An 11,492-nucleotide genomic window follows, 5' to 3' on the forward strand; every position below is an offset into this window, starting at 1 on the left:
CCCAGAGGCGGGAATGTGGCTCAGCCACACCGTTCCCCGCCCCCCACTGGTCCTGCCCCGGGGCTGCCGTGCCTACCTGGAAGGCCCAGGATGGTGAAGTAGGGCCTGCACTCGGTGAACCCTGAGCTCTGCCTCACACAGCTCCTCCAGAGCCCTTCGTACTGGAACACGGAGGTGACCGGGTTGTCGTACAGGTCCTGGGTGCTCCACATGTCCATCCCCGTGGCGGCTATGCAGCCTGCCAGCCCCAGGAGGGACAGGAGGAAGCCCACCACTTGGCAGGTGGTGGTGGACATGGCCTCCGCCCGCTGGCCCTGCGGCTGCTGAGGGTGTGCACCTTATGTGCTCCCGAGGGGAGCTCTTCTAATCAGACGGTTTCCCTCGGCTCTCGGTGTTTGCTCACAGTGTTTTCCTTAGATAGTTCAGTTTCACTCCAGGTTCAAGGGTATTGTTTTCTCATTTGTGAGGGAAGCGGCCCCAAGAGGCACTTGTCCCGCCGAGCGGTGCAGGCCTGGTTGGTCCCAGCGCACGGCGGGCTGAGGACACAAGCCTCCCTCTTTCGGACCGTGCCAGCCTTCCTCATGCCTGCTTAGCCTGCCCTGAATGCACCAGCGTCTGGAGAAAAAGCTGCCGGGTCCACCACCAATGGAAACGTGATGGGAGACCACTTTGGCTGACCGCACAGAATGTATCATAATTGGATCCTGAAAATTGATCACAATACTGCAGCAGGAAGATGATGCCAGGAGAGGCATGTACCATCACTAAGGGTACCTGAACCTAAGCCAGGGGAAGTAAGAACCAGTGGGAGGCCCAAGCCTCGCCTTCACGTAGACCGCTTACATACCTAATCCTGACTTGTAACCCACATCTTTATAATAAATAAAGCTATATATACATAAATATGTATAACCCTATATACATATAGGCCCGAGGAAGCACCCACCACTCTCCGTCTCAAACCGGACTTTTCACATTTTCTTTTCCCAGCTCATAAGCGATTTTTCATCTGCAATGGGTAGGGCAGGTCTTATTCCTCCTCCCCCTTTCTAGGCGAGTCAAGTAAAGTAGAGATAAGTTAAGGAACAAGTACAAGTTCCTTGAACCACAGATACTCTGAAAACAGCAAGGGTGAGGCTCCCACCTCGACTTCCAGCCGCTCTTTCCGTATTTCCACACGAAGAAGCAGGGCAGGCAAAATTGTCCCCACTGTGGAGAGCAGGAATCCAAGTCCTAGAGACAGGCTCTTGGTCCACAGGCATCGAGAGGCTGGGCCAAAGACCATGGCCTGATCACTGAGAGGCTTAAGATCTGCTCCTAACACCGTATGTCATATACCCTGCGCTGAGTGACTTAGGGGCAAACTTCTAAGCCCTCGTAGATCACTGGTTCTTCATTTGTAACAAGTAGGGTCTACCCTAGGACACTTCAGAGTCCTCGAAGACCTCATACCCTATCTACTGCATGAAAAGTTTTCACAACCGTGGGTCAAAATGTCAGGAATTGTATAATCACAGGCAAGAGAGATTATGGGAAAGAGTGTTTTGTCTGTGCAACTCAATTTTGTTAGAGAGTTGGTTGACCTGTTGCTTCCTGAGGGTCATGAATTCGGAGGCATTTTAGTGAGACCTTCCCAAATGTGAATTTTAGTTTATTTATTTTTTGAGTTGGAGTCTGTTGCTCAGACTGGAGTGCAGTGGCATGCTCCCGGTCACTGCAGCCTCGATCTGCTGGGCTCCAGCGATCCTTCCGCCTCAGCCTTCCAAGTAGCTGGAACTACAGGTGCATGCTACCACGCCCGGCTAATTTTTTTATTTATTGTAGAGACGAGGTCTCACCAAGTTGCCTGGGTGAGTGTTGAACCCCGGGGCTCAGGCAATCCACTCGCCTCGGCCTCCCAAAGTGCTGGGATGACAGGCTGAGCCACTGAGCCCCCTCCCAAATGGGAATTTTAAGGCCGCCAAACATACACACACACACACTTCAGGCTCTAGCCTTTACATGTTCTCCAGGAAACAAGCCTGTGCTTTTGGACATTTCAATGTTATCTTGGGTGCACACAGCCACTGCTCCCACCCCTTTATTCCTAGCAAATACAGAAAGCAAATAGGGAGGGTCTCCTCCTGATTTGAATAGAGACAACACCCCCCTTAATTGCACACCTTACTTTAGGTTCTGTGATCAGTGTTTCTAGAGAATTACTCGTGAGTCAGAAAACCGAAAGTTAAGAGGGCAAGCTTCAGTTATAAGACTTATAGTGAAATAGTGTTGATAGCTGTGTATCCCTTGAGTGGTGCTACAAGGCCAAGTCCAGAAGGTAGTGGGAGCAGAGGGGACAGTTAGAAGAAGTGACACTGGTCTCTGCTGTTGGACATAGATTGACCAAATAGATTGGAACGATTCTGCCACTGCGTCCGTGGACAGAGTCCATTCTGCTCTCATTTCAGCCGAGAGGCAGGCTTCTTAGTCTTCAAGAGTTTGATGAGTTTGGTTTCCAGCTGTTCCATCTATAACATTTGTCTAACACTTCCCTTCATCCATTGGTTATAATGCCACCAAAACAGTAGATTGAAAGTGGAAAAAAAAGGCTTATTGCAAGTTATCTCTTCTCATTGATGGCAGTTTTCCCTCAGTTTCCCTCTGCAAATGTTTTTATGCAAAATTTCAAAATAGATTTAGAAAAACACATTATTCTGGTAGTCATGAATTAGGATTTCTTTCCTGGTTGAAATGGTGGCAGAGACTTTCCTTTTTTGAAAGAAGAAAAAGTCCATTTTAACGGATAAACTGAAGTTATCTCTACCTTGGCAGAACACTGAATGAAAAGGGAGAAATTCTGTCTGTAACTTCTATGTGAAATAAAACACCTGGAAGATGGAATTTTCCACTTCTTGGTGAATTTTCTGTGCTCTTAGTGGACCACGACTTTAACTGTATCTGCCAAAGAATAAATGGGGGTTCGCAGAGGAAAATGCAGCCTCCTTGTTCTAGGCCACAGACATTGTTAACACATATCAAATGTATATCTATGAGGTGTCTCCTTGTCTGATTCTGTTTAACAATAATGGGATTGGTACGACTTTGTTTAATCATCTTTAAATTAGTGCCAAGTTTTTAGCTGACTTCCTAGGGGAAATCATCCCTGCACTCAGGTTTACATATGGCTCTGGCAATCATTTCAGGTTGCACATTTTCAGGAGATTTTATTATTTTACTAACACAGAAAAAATGTTTCCACTACTTTTTATAACGCCATCTATGGTAACTAAGCAAAAATTGTAGCACAAATAACAACATAAAATATTGTAGCTAGGAATTAGGGAGTAGTAAAGTGAGTATGCTAGCAAGAAAAATACTTGACACGTCTATTTTTTTCCTTTAAAATATCACCACATGGTACAACCCTCCTTTCTGATTCTACCTTTTAGTGTTAATAACTGAAAGTTTAGAGAGAATTTGAACAAATCACTCATAATTTTAAGCCCTAAGCAAAATATGTGGCATACTTCCTTCTTATCAATTCTCTGAATATATTTTTTAGATGATTGAGAGATTGTACAGTTTGATGATTTGTTCTTTTCACTTAATTGTGTTAATGTCATCAGAGCTGTTGTAAACATCATTAAATAGAAGTGTATTCCTATTGCATTATATAGAAGTGCTATTATTCTCCAAAACGGTATCTATCCTTATATAGATTGCACATTCCCACAATTTTTTAAAATAAAAGGTAGTGTTATGATGAAACCTTTCATATAACCCTTCTGCCAGTATTTCTGATTATTCTTTTAGGATAGATTTCTGGGAATATAATTAAGTTGTCAAAAGTGTGAAGTTTTAAAAAATCTTTGTTCCCTAGAACTACATTGCTTTTTATGAATTGATCCAAACAGTAATATTTGAAAGATTTTATCTCATTCTGGTAATTACATATGTCTACTTGTTTTAATTTGGTTCTTTCTATTTAATGAATTTGTATATTGTTTTTTTTAAGCAAATATTTTTGAAGTATTTCTTTTCTTTTTTTTTCTTTTGAGTTGGCGTCTCACTCTTGTTGCCCAGGCTGGAGTGCAGTGGCCTCAGCCTTCCAAGTAGCTGGAACTACAGAGGCACGCCACCATGCCTGGCTAGTTTGTGTGTGTTTGTGTGTGTGTGTGTGTGTGTGTGTGTGTGTGTGTGTGTTTGTGTGTGTGTGATTTATTGTAGAGACGTGGTCTCACCAAGTTGCCCAGGCTGGTCTCGAACCCCCCAGGTTCAGGCAGGTTTCGAACCCCCAGTTCAGGTAATCCTCTAGCTTCAGCCTTCCAAAGTGCTGGGATTACAGGCTGGGTCACCATGCCTGACCTTTTTCTTTTCTTAAATCGTCTGTTTGTACTCCTTTCTCATTTATTTGTTAGGATTTTAGGCCTTTTTCTATGAATTAATATGAACTATTTTTCTGTTAAGGATCTCAATATATTGTTACAATTACTAAAAACATTTTCCCATTGATTATTTGCTTTTTAATTTTATTCATGATTTCAGAAAAAATACAATGCAATTCATTTTATGTGCTTCTTGGTTCCTGGTGCACAAAATGTGCTCAATAAATATTTGTTGAGTGGTGTAGTTGAGTGAATTTATCTTTCTTCCATTGTTTCTATGGTTAGTGAATTATTTTTTATTTAGGAGAGGAAAACTATTTTAAAATTTTAAATATTTAAAAGTAACTTATGTTTTTATTATATTTAATTAATCTGAGATGTACTTTGGTATATCTGTTGGGTGATACTATAATTCCTGTTTGACTTCTAAAAAAGCTAGTCAATAATTTCTGCAGTGTTTATTGAATTAACCTTTCCATATCCCCATTGCTTTGTAAAACCTCTCCTATCTTATATTTCATTCATGTAAATGTCTTTCTTTCTTTTTTTTAAAGCAGGATTTATTAAGAGGACAGAAGAGTTCCCACAATGGGAGAGGACCCATTTCTAATTTTAGATCTTGTTCCCTTAATCTGTTTGCTCATCCTTGTGACAAAGTACACTTTTAACTATCAAAGCTTTAAAGTTTGGTTGAGTATCTGGTAGAGTTAGTCCATTGTTTTATTATTCTTAAAAAAAAAAACTTTTAAAAGTTTCTCATCTGCTTCTTTTTATGAATATACACTTTGTCAAGGTCCCACAAAATAAATTCTTACCGGTATTTTGATAAGAATGATCATGACTGAGAGGAGCTCAGGCTCCAGAGAGTCTGCTGGGCTTGAATCTTCACCAGGCTCTGTACTAGAATTAAGCGTGGTAGAACCATTAAGTCGATTCTTTAATGGTTCTGTGCCTCAATTTCCCCATCTATAAAATGGCGATACTATCAGTGCTTACCACACAGGGTTATTGTGAAGATAAAGTATGTATAGTAATTTATTTAAATTTTTATAGTTTATAACTTATGTATATTAATACAGGTTTATACTAATTTCTTACAACAATGCCTGGTATCTAGTAAGGTCTTAATAAATTCTCTTGTTCTCACTTTGCATTCATTAGAAACAAATTTACATTTTTATAGTATTCTTATCTAGAAACCTGGAGTATATATTTCCACTTCAGTCTTTTGAAATTTTTCTGTTGGTACAGCTTTTGTTTCATTTTGATTCTTGCCAAATAGTCAAACCTGTGATTCTTAAGTATTTAACATATATCACTGCACCATACACCCCTACCTTCCCCAGCTGTTATCACGCACAAACAGAACTGAGTTCTCTTAAAATGCTACGTGCTCATGTCACTGTGTCTTTTCCAAGATGGCGGACCCACTTGCTGGCAAATCCTTTGCCTCTTTATCTTCTTGGGTAACTCATATACATTGTAATTAACTCGGTTCAGCCAGCATTCCTCTCGGAAGCCATCCCTCTCTTCGTGGTCTACACACTCACCATACATGGCACTTACTACACTTTATTGCTTTGGTTCTTAACTGTGCATGATTTGCCCCCCAAGGGGATCTTTGACAATGTCAGGAGACATTTTTGGTTGTCACAATTAGAAGGGAGGATCTTGATGCTACTATCTAGTGGGTAGAGGTCTGAGATGCTGATAAATGTCCTACGATGCACAGGCTAACTTCCTACACAAAAGAATTATACGACCCAAAATGTCAAGAGTGCTGAGGATGAGAAACCCTGTGTTGCAATGGTCTGTTTATTGTATACCTCTCCAAATTTATTAGCCCTTTGACATCTATATTCCCCGTGTGTAGACAGCCTAGGACATAGGTGCTCAACAGATGTTGGTTGAATAAACAAACATTTCTTATAATGCCACTATTTCTGAGAGGACCAAAGACCTTTGCTTTTTCTTCCCTGTATTACCCCAAGAAAGGACATTGTCTAAACCCAGTCAGCCCAGAACAGGTCAACCCCTGGTGATGGGCCTCGTGAAATTACTTTTTCTAGGAAGATGACCACTCGTTCTGTGCTTGGTGTTTCTCCAGAAAACTTGGCTATGTCTGTTGTCTGACCTCTGAGCCTGACGGCCTGTGTTTGCGTTCTCAGAGCATGTTACTTTTCAGTGGAAAATGTAGAATTCTATGCTTTCATTTCAATGCAGTAGAAAACAAAACAAGGCAAGCATTTTGGATCTTCTGGTTGGCCACTTATGGTATATGTTCTTGGTGGAGTTCATGATCATATTTGCACCAGGGGACAGCCCAATGATGTCCTCAACTGCTTGACCAAAGAGCTCATGGCAGCTCAGTCAGAAAACAGAGTCAAGGGAGCTTCCCCCCACCTGGTGATACTGGAACTCCAAGCTCAAACACCTGTGCCCGGGAGGTCCATATATTAGCTTCACTTGCAGACATTTCACCGACCTGTCTGTGCAGACCCAATCGCAACAATTATTGGCAATAAATATGCAGCAAAGAACGTTCTTTGTCCATTTTCAGAAACAAGTGAAGATTAGAGCCGGATTTCAAGAGCACCACAATACAACCCTTCCTCAAGCAAACAAGACCACGGCAGAGAACTATTAAGTCACAGATGCTGCATGACCACAGATGTGGGAGGATGTCTCCCCGGCGGGGTTGCGGCTAAGTATGAGGCGTGGTTACCTCCAAGTTGGCAGCATTCTGTGAAACAAATCTATGTGACTAGAGAATCTGCCCCATTAATATGGAAGCCAAACACTGAAACAGGTGAAATCCAAGATGGAGCTTGAGGCTGTGCTTTTATCCTGCTATTCCCCAAATGGAAACTAACTCCATCCCTCACACTAAATTAAGTTTTAAATTTGGATTTATTAGGTTTTTTGTAAAAGTGTTATTTATATTACATTTGCAAATGTGGTTTTTGTATTTGTATAAGGCTTATACTCTTAAGAAATTGAAATCTATTGTTTTACTTGTATAAAACAAAACATTAAATGAAGAATAACTTAGATCAACATTGAGCCTCTGCAAGAATTTTTTTCTTTTAAAAGGGATTCTCACCATATATGTTTTTTGAAATCCTTCTCTAAACTATCTAGTCGGAGGAATCACACACACACGCACTCACGCACAGGTTCTAGGAGAAGGTGGAACAGGCAGTTTCAGTCTGGCCCATTTTTAGCTCTTGAGCTTAGGAAAGTCACTTTTTTTTCTCTGAGCCTCTATCTCCTCATCTGTAACATAAGAACGAGGGGGTGTTGACTGTGATTGTTAGCCCAGGACCCTACCCTAGGAGAATTCTGTGTGAGGTTGCAAGCACCTGACGTAGGGTAGCGATGAGGACAGGAGGAGACCTTGGTGCTGGGGATTTCTGTTTCAGGTTGGGAGTGGTTCCTGCTTGGTACATTGGGGCTCCCTATCAGGGCTATGAGCCAGGGCTTAGGCACAAACAGGACAGAATTTGAGCCTTGGATACATCTGTATGCGACCCAGGGCAAGTTTCTCCCACTCAGTTTTGCTGTCTCAAAGGGAGACAATGATGGCACCAGGCTCACAAGGTGGCCGCGGAGATGACGCTAAATATTGCAAGGCTGTTGCTGATTCCAGTGCTGGTGCCTGATTTCCCGTGGGGACTTCCCCTTTTGTGAGGCAGAACAAAGCCTCGGATCTCCCCGCAGGTGCTGTGTGTGGCATGAGGTCGGCTGCAGGCTGCTTCTCTTCACTGTGACCTTAGTTCCACAGGGACCGTGTCCTAGCCTCTGTACAGGTTTTGGGCATTCTGCATCTGAGGGGAGGGAGAATCCCGAGGGCGAGTGCTTAGACCCAGAGCCAAGAAAAGGTCAGAAGGACACCCTCCAGTCCCCAGTGGAGGGAGATTTTACTAACTGGCAGTTGGCCACCCACTTATCAGGCTCACGCCCCGCTGATCATGCCCAGTCTTTCTTTCTCCCTCTGGTTCCGTAGCCTTTGTCTTTCACTGTCCTCCTGCTGAATCTCTTCTGCATCCTCTGGGCAGATTAATATTCTTGAAGTACCACAGTCCTAAACAAACACGCTTCTTATGAAGTTCCCAATGCCTTGGCCTGGTATTCGTTGCTTTCCATGACTATCTTCCTCCTGCCAAGGTCATTCTCTCATTTGGCCTTGAGTAAGACTCAAGTGGAAGTAACCTCACGGCTTTGCCTCTGCTGTTTTCCTTTCTGTGTTGCTGACCTCTATTGATCCCAATGACCTTTTGAGAGTCACTTCCACCTTGAGGGAGTCTTCCTCTCCCCATCTCCTGCAGCTCTGGCTCCCTGTTCTTCTCACTGGCACCTTGTCAACCCTGCCTGGTGCACACTTTCATATTTTGGGAGGTAGAGGACCCACAGAAGTTGTAGGGAGCTCTCCATGGCTAAGCATTGAATGTATAAAGGAATGAATCACTGCAGGACTGAAATCTTCACTTGTGATCTTTTCTATGTGTCTGAGTCTTGACCCTGCAGTCAGATGGCAGATTCCTGAAGGGGAAAGCCCTGCGTTTTCTATTTCTGACCTTTCTTACAATGCTCACCTCGGATCAATGCCCTTCTCAAGACTTTGACATGCATATATGGAATGAACATATGAGCCAGATTAAAAATGACAAATGTATTGATGGTCTCACTCTATTGCCAGCGTGAAAGACACATTTAGCATTCTCTACCCTTGTGAATTGTATTTTCTCTCAAGTCAAAATGACCTGTTAAGCAAACAAACACACAGTCCTTGGGTAGCGCATATGCCAATGTGGGGAAGGGGAATGGCAGCTCACAACACGTTTCCCCACACGGCAGAGCTCACTTGCCACAGCAGAAACTCTCACGCAGAGAGTGCTCTGAGCCTGGCTCCTTGTGGCCAACATATTTGGGAGGTCAGGAACCTGGAACCCCAGAGCAGGGTCCCATCCGGCACACCCCAGGGAAACACAGCCACCCAGGTTCATTTTTCTCCTCCCGACTTTTCCTCTGTCCCTTTTCTGTCGCTGCTGCTTACTCAGGTGTCCCTGGAAGCTGAGGCTAGGCATAAGGGAGCCTGAAGATGGGATCCCACTCAGAAGATAGTCAGTCCCCAACTCAGCAAGGGGCCGTCTCATCTTGGGACCAAAGGAAGGAAGTGGCCAAAGTCTGGACCTCCTGAGTCCTGTTACTGGGGGTGATTGAGACTGCACCCCTGCTCATAAAGGGGTTGTGAAAAAGAAACATGCTCCCACCCATTGAGGGGAATAAACGCTTTGCCAGCTCCAGAAAGTTCCTCTCCCTAAGGATCCCGTCCTCCTGTTTCAGCCTTGGTAGCGGTGGCTAGTGCCCCTCTCAGCAACAAGTCGCAGTTCCTCCCTTCCTGGAAGTATCTTTCAGGATGCCCAGGCAGAGATTGCAGTCTTCTCTTCACCTCCAACCTCCCACCACCAGCCACTCAGGCACCTGGACCTTACCTGGAAGCCCCAGCATGGTGAAGTAGCCCCGGCACTCAGTGAAGCCAGAGCTCTCTCGGACACAGGAGCGCCAAAGCCCCTGGTAGCTGAAGACAGCTGTCACTGGGTTGTTGGACAAGTCCTGGGTGCTCCACTGGTCCATGCAGGTGGAGGCAATGATGCCTGCCATCCCAACCAGCGAAACCATGAACCCCAAGCCCTGGCAGGCGGTCACGGCCATGATGGTGTGCAACGCAGTGTCAAGGCGGAACGCCACACAACAGATGGGTAGTTCTGTTCTGAGCGTGCTAGTGCAGGGATGGGGTTTTCTCCCAGAGGCTGGTGTACACGTCAGGAATGAGCCATGTCGTAGAGGTGGTTACTCACCAGTGCTACCTGGGCTTGCCCTGCTCTTTTATCTATCTAAGCGAGATAATTTCTACAACATGGTACCAAGAGCCCTTTATTTTTTCACCATATGTACACTCTACTCACTGTTTACCTTTGGAGGCAGTTTCTTTCCTGATTAACCAGGCTCCCCTCTGTAGAGGGTAAAGCAAGTACAGAGGTAGCCGGCTGGAAGGTGCTGTGGGGTGGCCAGGAAGGTCTTGAAGTGGCTAAACCACAAAATACTTGGGGATTCAAGGGCTTCATCCACGTGGTCCTCCTAAGGGAGGGGTCTGGAAAACATTCTGCCACCTTAGTTTAAAAGCTTAGGCAAGGCTAGTTAGCAGGCATAATGAAGTATACAGTGGTCATTCGTATTCATCACGGTAGTGTGGACTCTAAAGTCGCCGAGGACACTGCATTAGCAAACATTGAATCGTTGCACACAGGGGAGTACAGGGCTAGATTCCTGCATGCCTCTGGTCATAACACTTTCATCATCTAGAATTTCTAGAAATTAAATATATAGACGCTGAACCCAAAACTCAATCAACAGTGTAGAAGGCAAAATTTTGTTCCCCCTCCCATCCCATATCTGGGCCTCATGTCACTCTCACGGCTATAATGCATTATATGGCAAAAAAAGAGAAGATTTTACAAATGCAATCAACGTTACTAACCAGCTGACCTTGAAATTAAGCGATTATTTTAGATTATCCAGGAAAGACCCAACGCAATCACATGAGCCTTTTAAAAAGGCAGGAGGAGTTAGAACACGGAGTGAGAGAGATACCGTAGACAAGTAAGTCAGAAAGATTTGAAGAATGGGAAGGATTAGACACACAGTTGCTGAGGAGGAAAGGAGTCACATGTCATGAAAACAAAAACCTCAGTCCTACAACTGCAGAGAAATGAATTCTTCCAACCAACAATGAGCTCGGAAGAGAACCCAAGCCCTAGATGAGAACCCCAGGCTTGAAAAATACCTTGAGTGAAGCCTGGTGATTCTTTAAGCAGAGTATCTAACCACATCGTGCTGGACATTTGACCTGCAGAAAATGTGAGATCATAAATGAATGTTGTTTGAAGCTGGTATGTTTTTGGAAATTTGTTATGGCAGCAATAGGAAACTTATAATAGATCATTAGCAGATTAAACACATCTGAAGATAGTACTTATAAAGTAAAAGACAGAACTGTGAAAAATATTAAAACATCAACAGAAATAAAGAGATGGAAAACATAAAACAACAGCAAGAGGAATAGAT

General features: G+C 43.8%; 1 protein-coding gene across 3 annotated transcripts in view; it reads right to left on the bottom strand.

Annotated features, from left to right (window-relative positions):
• CLDN18 (claudin 18) overlaps window positions 1–10,213 on the bottom strand; it is a 30,972-nt gene extending 20,759 nt beyond the window's left edge. The window contains exon 1 of one of the 3 annotated variants that reach the window (XM_008072487.1): window positions 77–390. In XM_008072487.1, coding sequence (XP_008070678.1) covers window positions 77–296 — 220 coding nt within the window. In that variant the 5' untranslated portion in view covers window positions 297–390. Of the gene's footprint in view, window positions 1–76; window positions 494–9,859 lie in introns of those variants that run through there. The other 2 variants (XM_008072486.1, XM_008072485.1) reach the window with 2 other exon arrangements.
• Window positions 10,214–11,492: the final 1,279 nt, after the last annotated feature.

This window comes from Carlito syrichta, unplaced genomic scaffold, assembly GCF_000164805.1.
Source record: "Carlito syrichta isolate Samal-C Ts95f unplaced genomic scaffold, Tarsius_syrichta-2.0.1 Scaffold315260, whole genome shotgun sequence".
Lineage (NCBI taxonomy): Eukaryota > Metazoa > Chordata > Mammalia > Primates > Tarsiidae > Carlito > Carlito syrichta.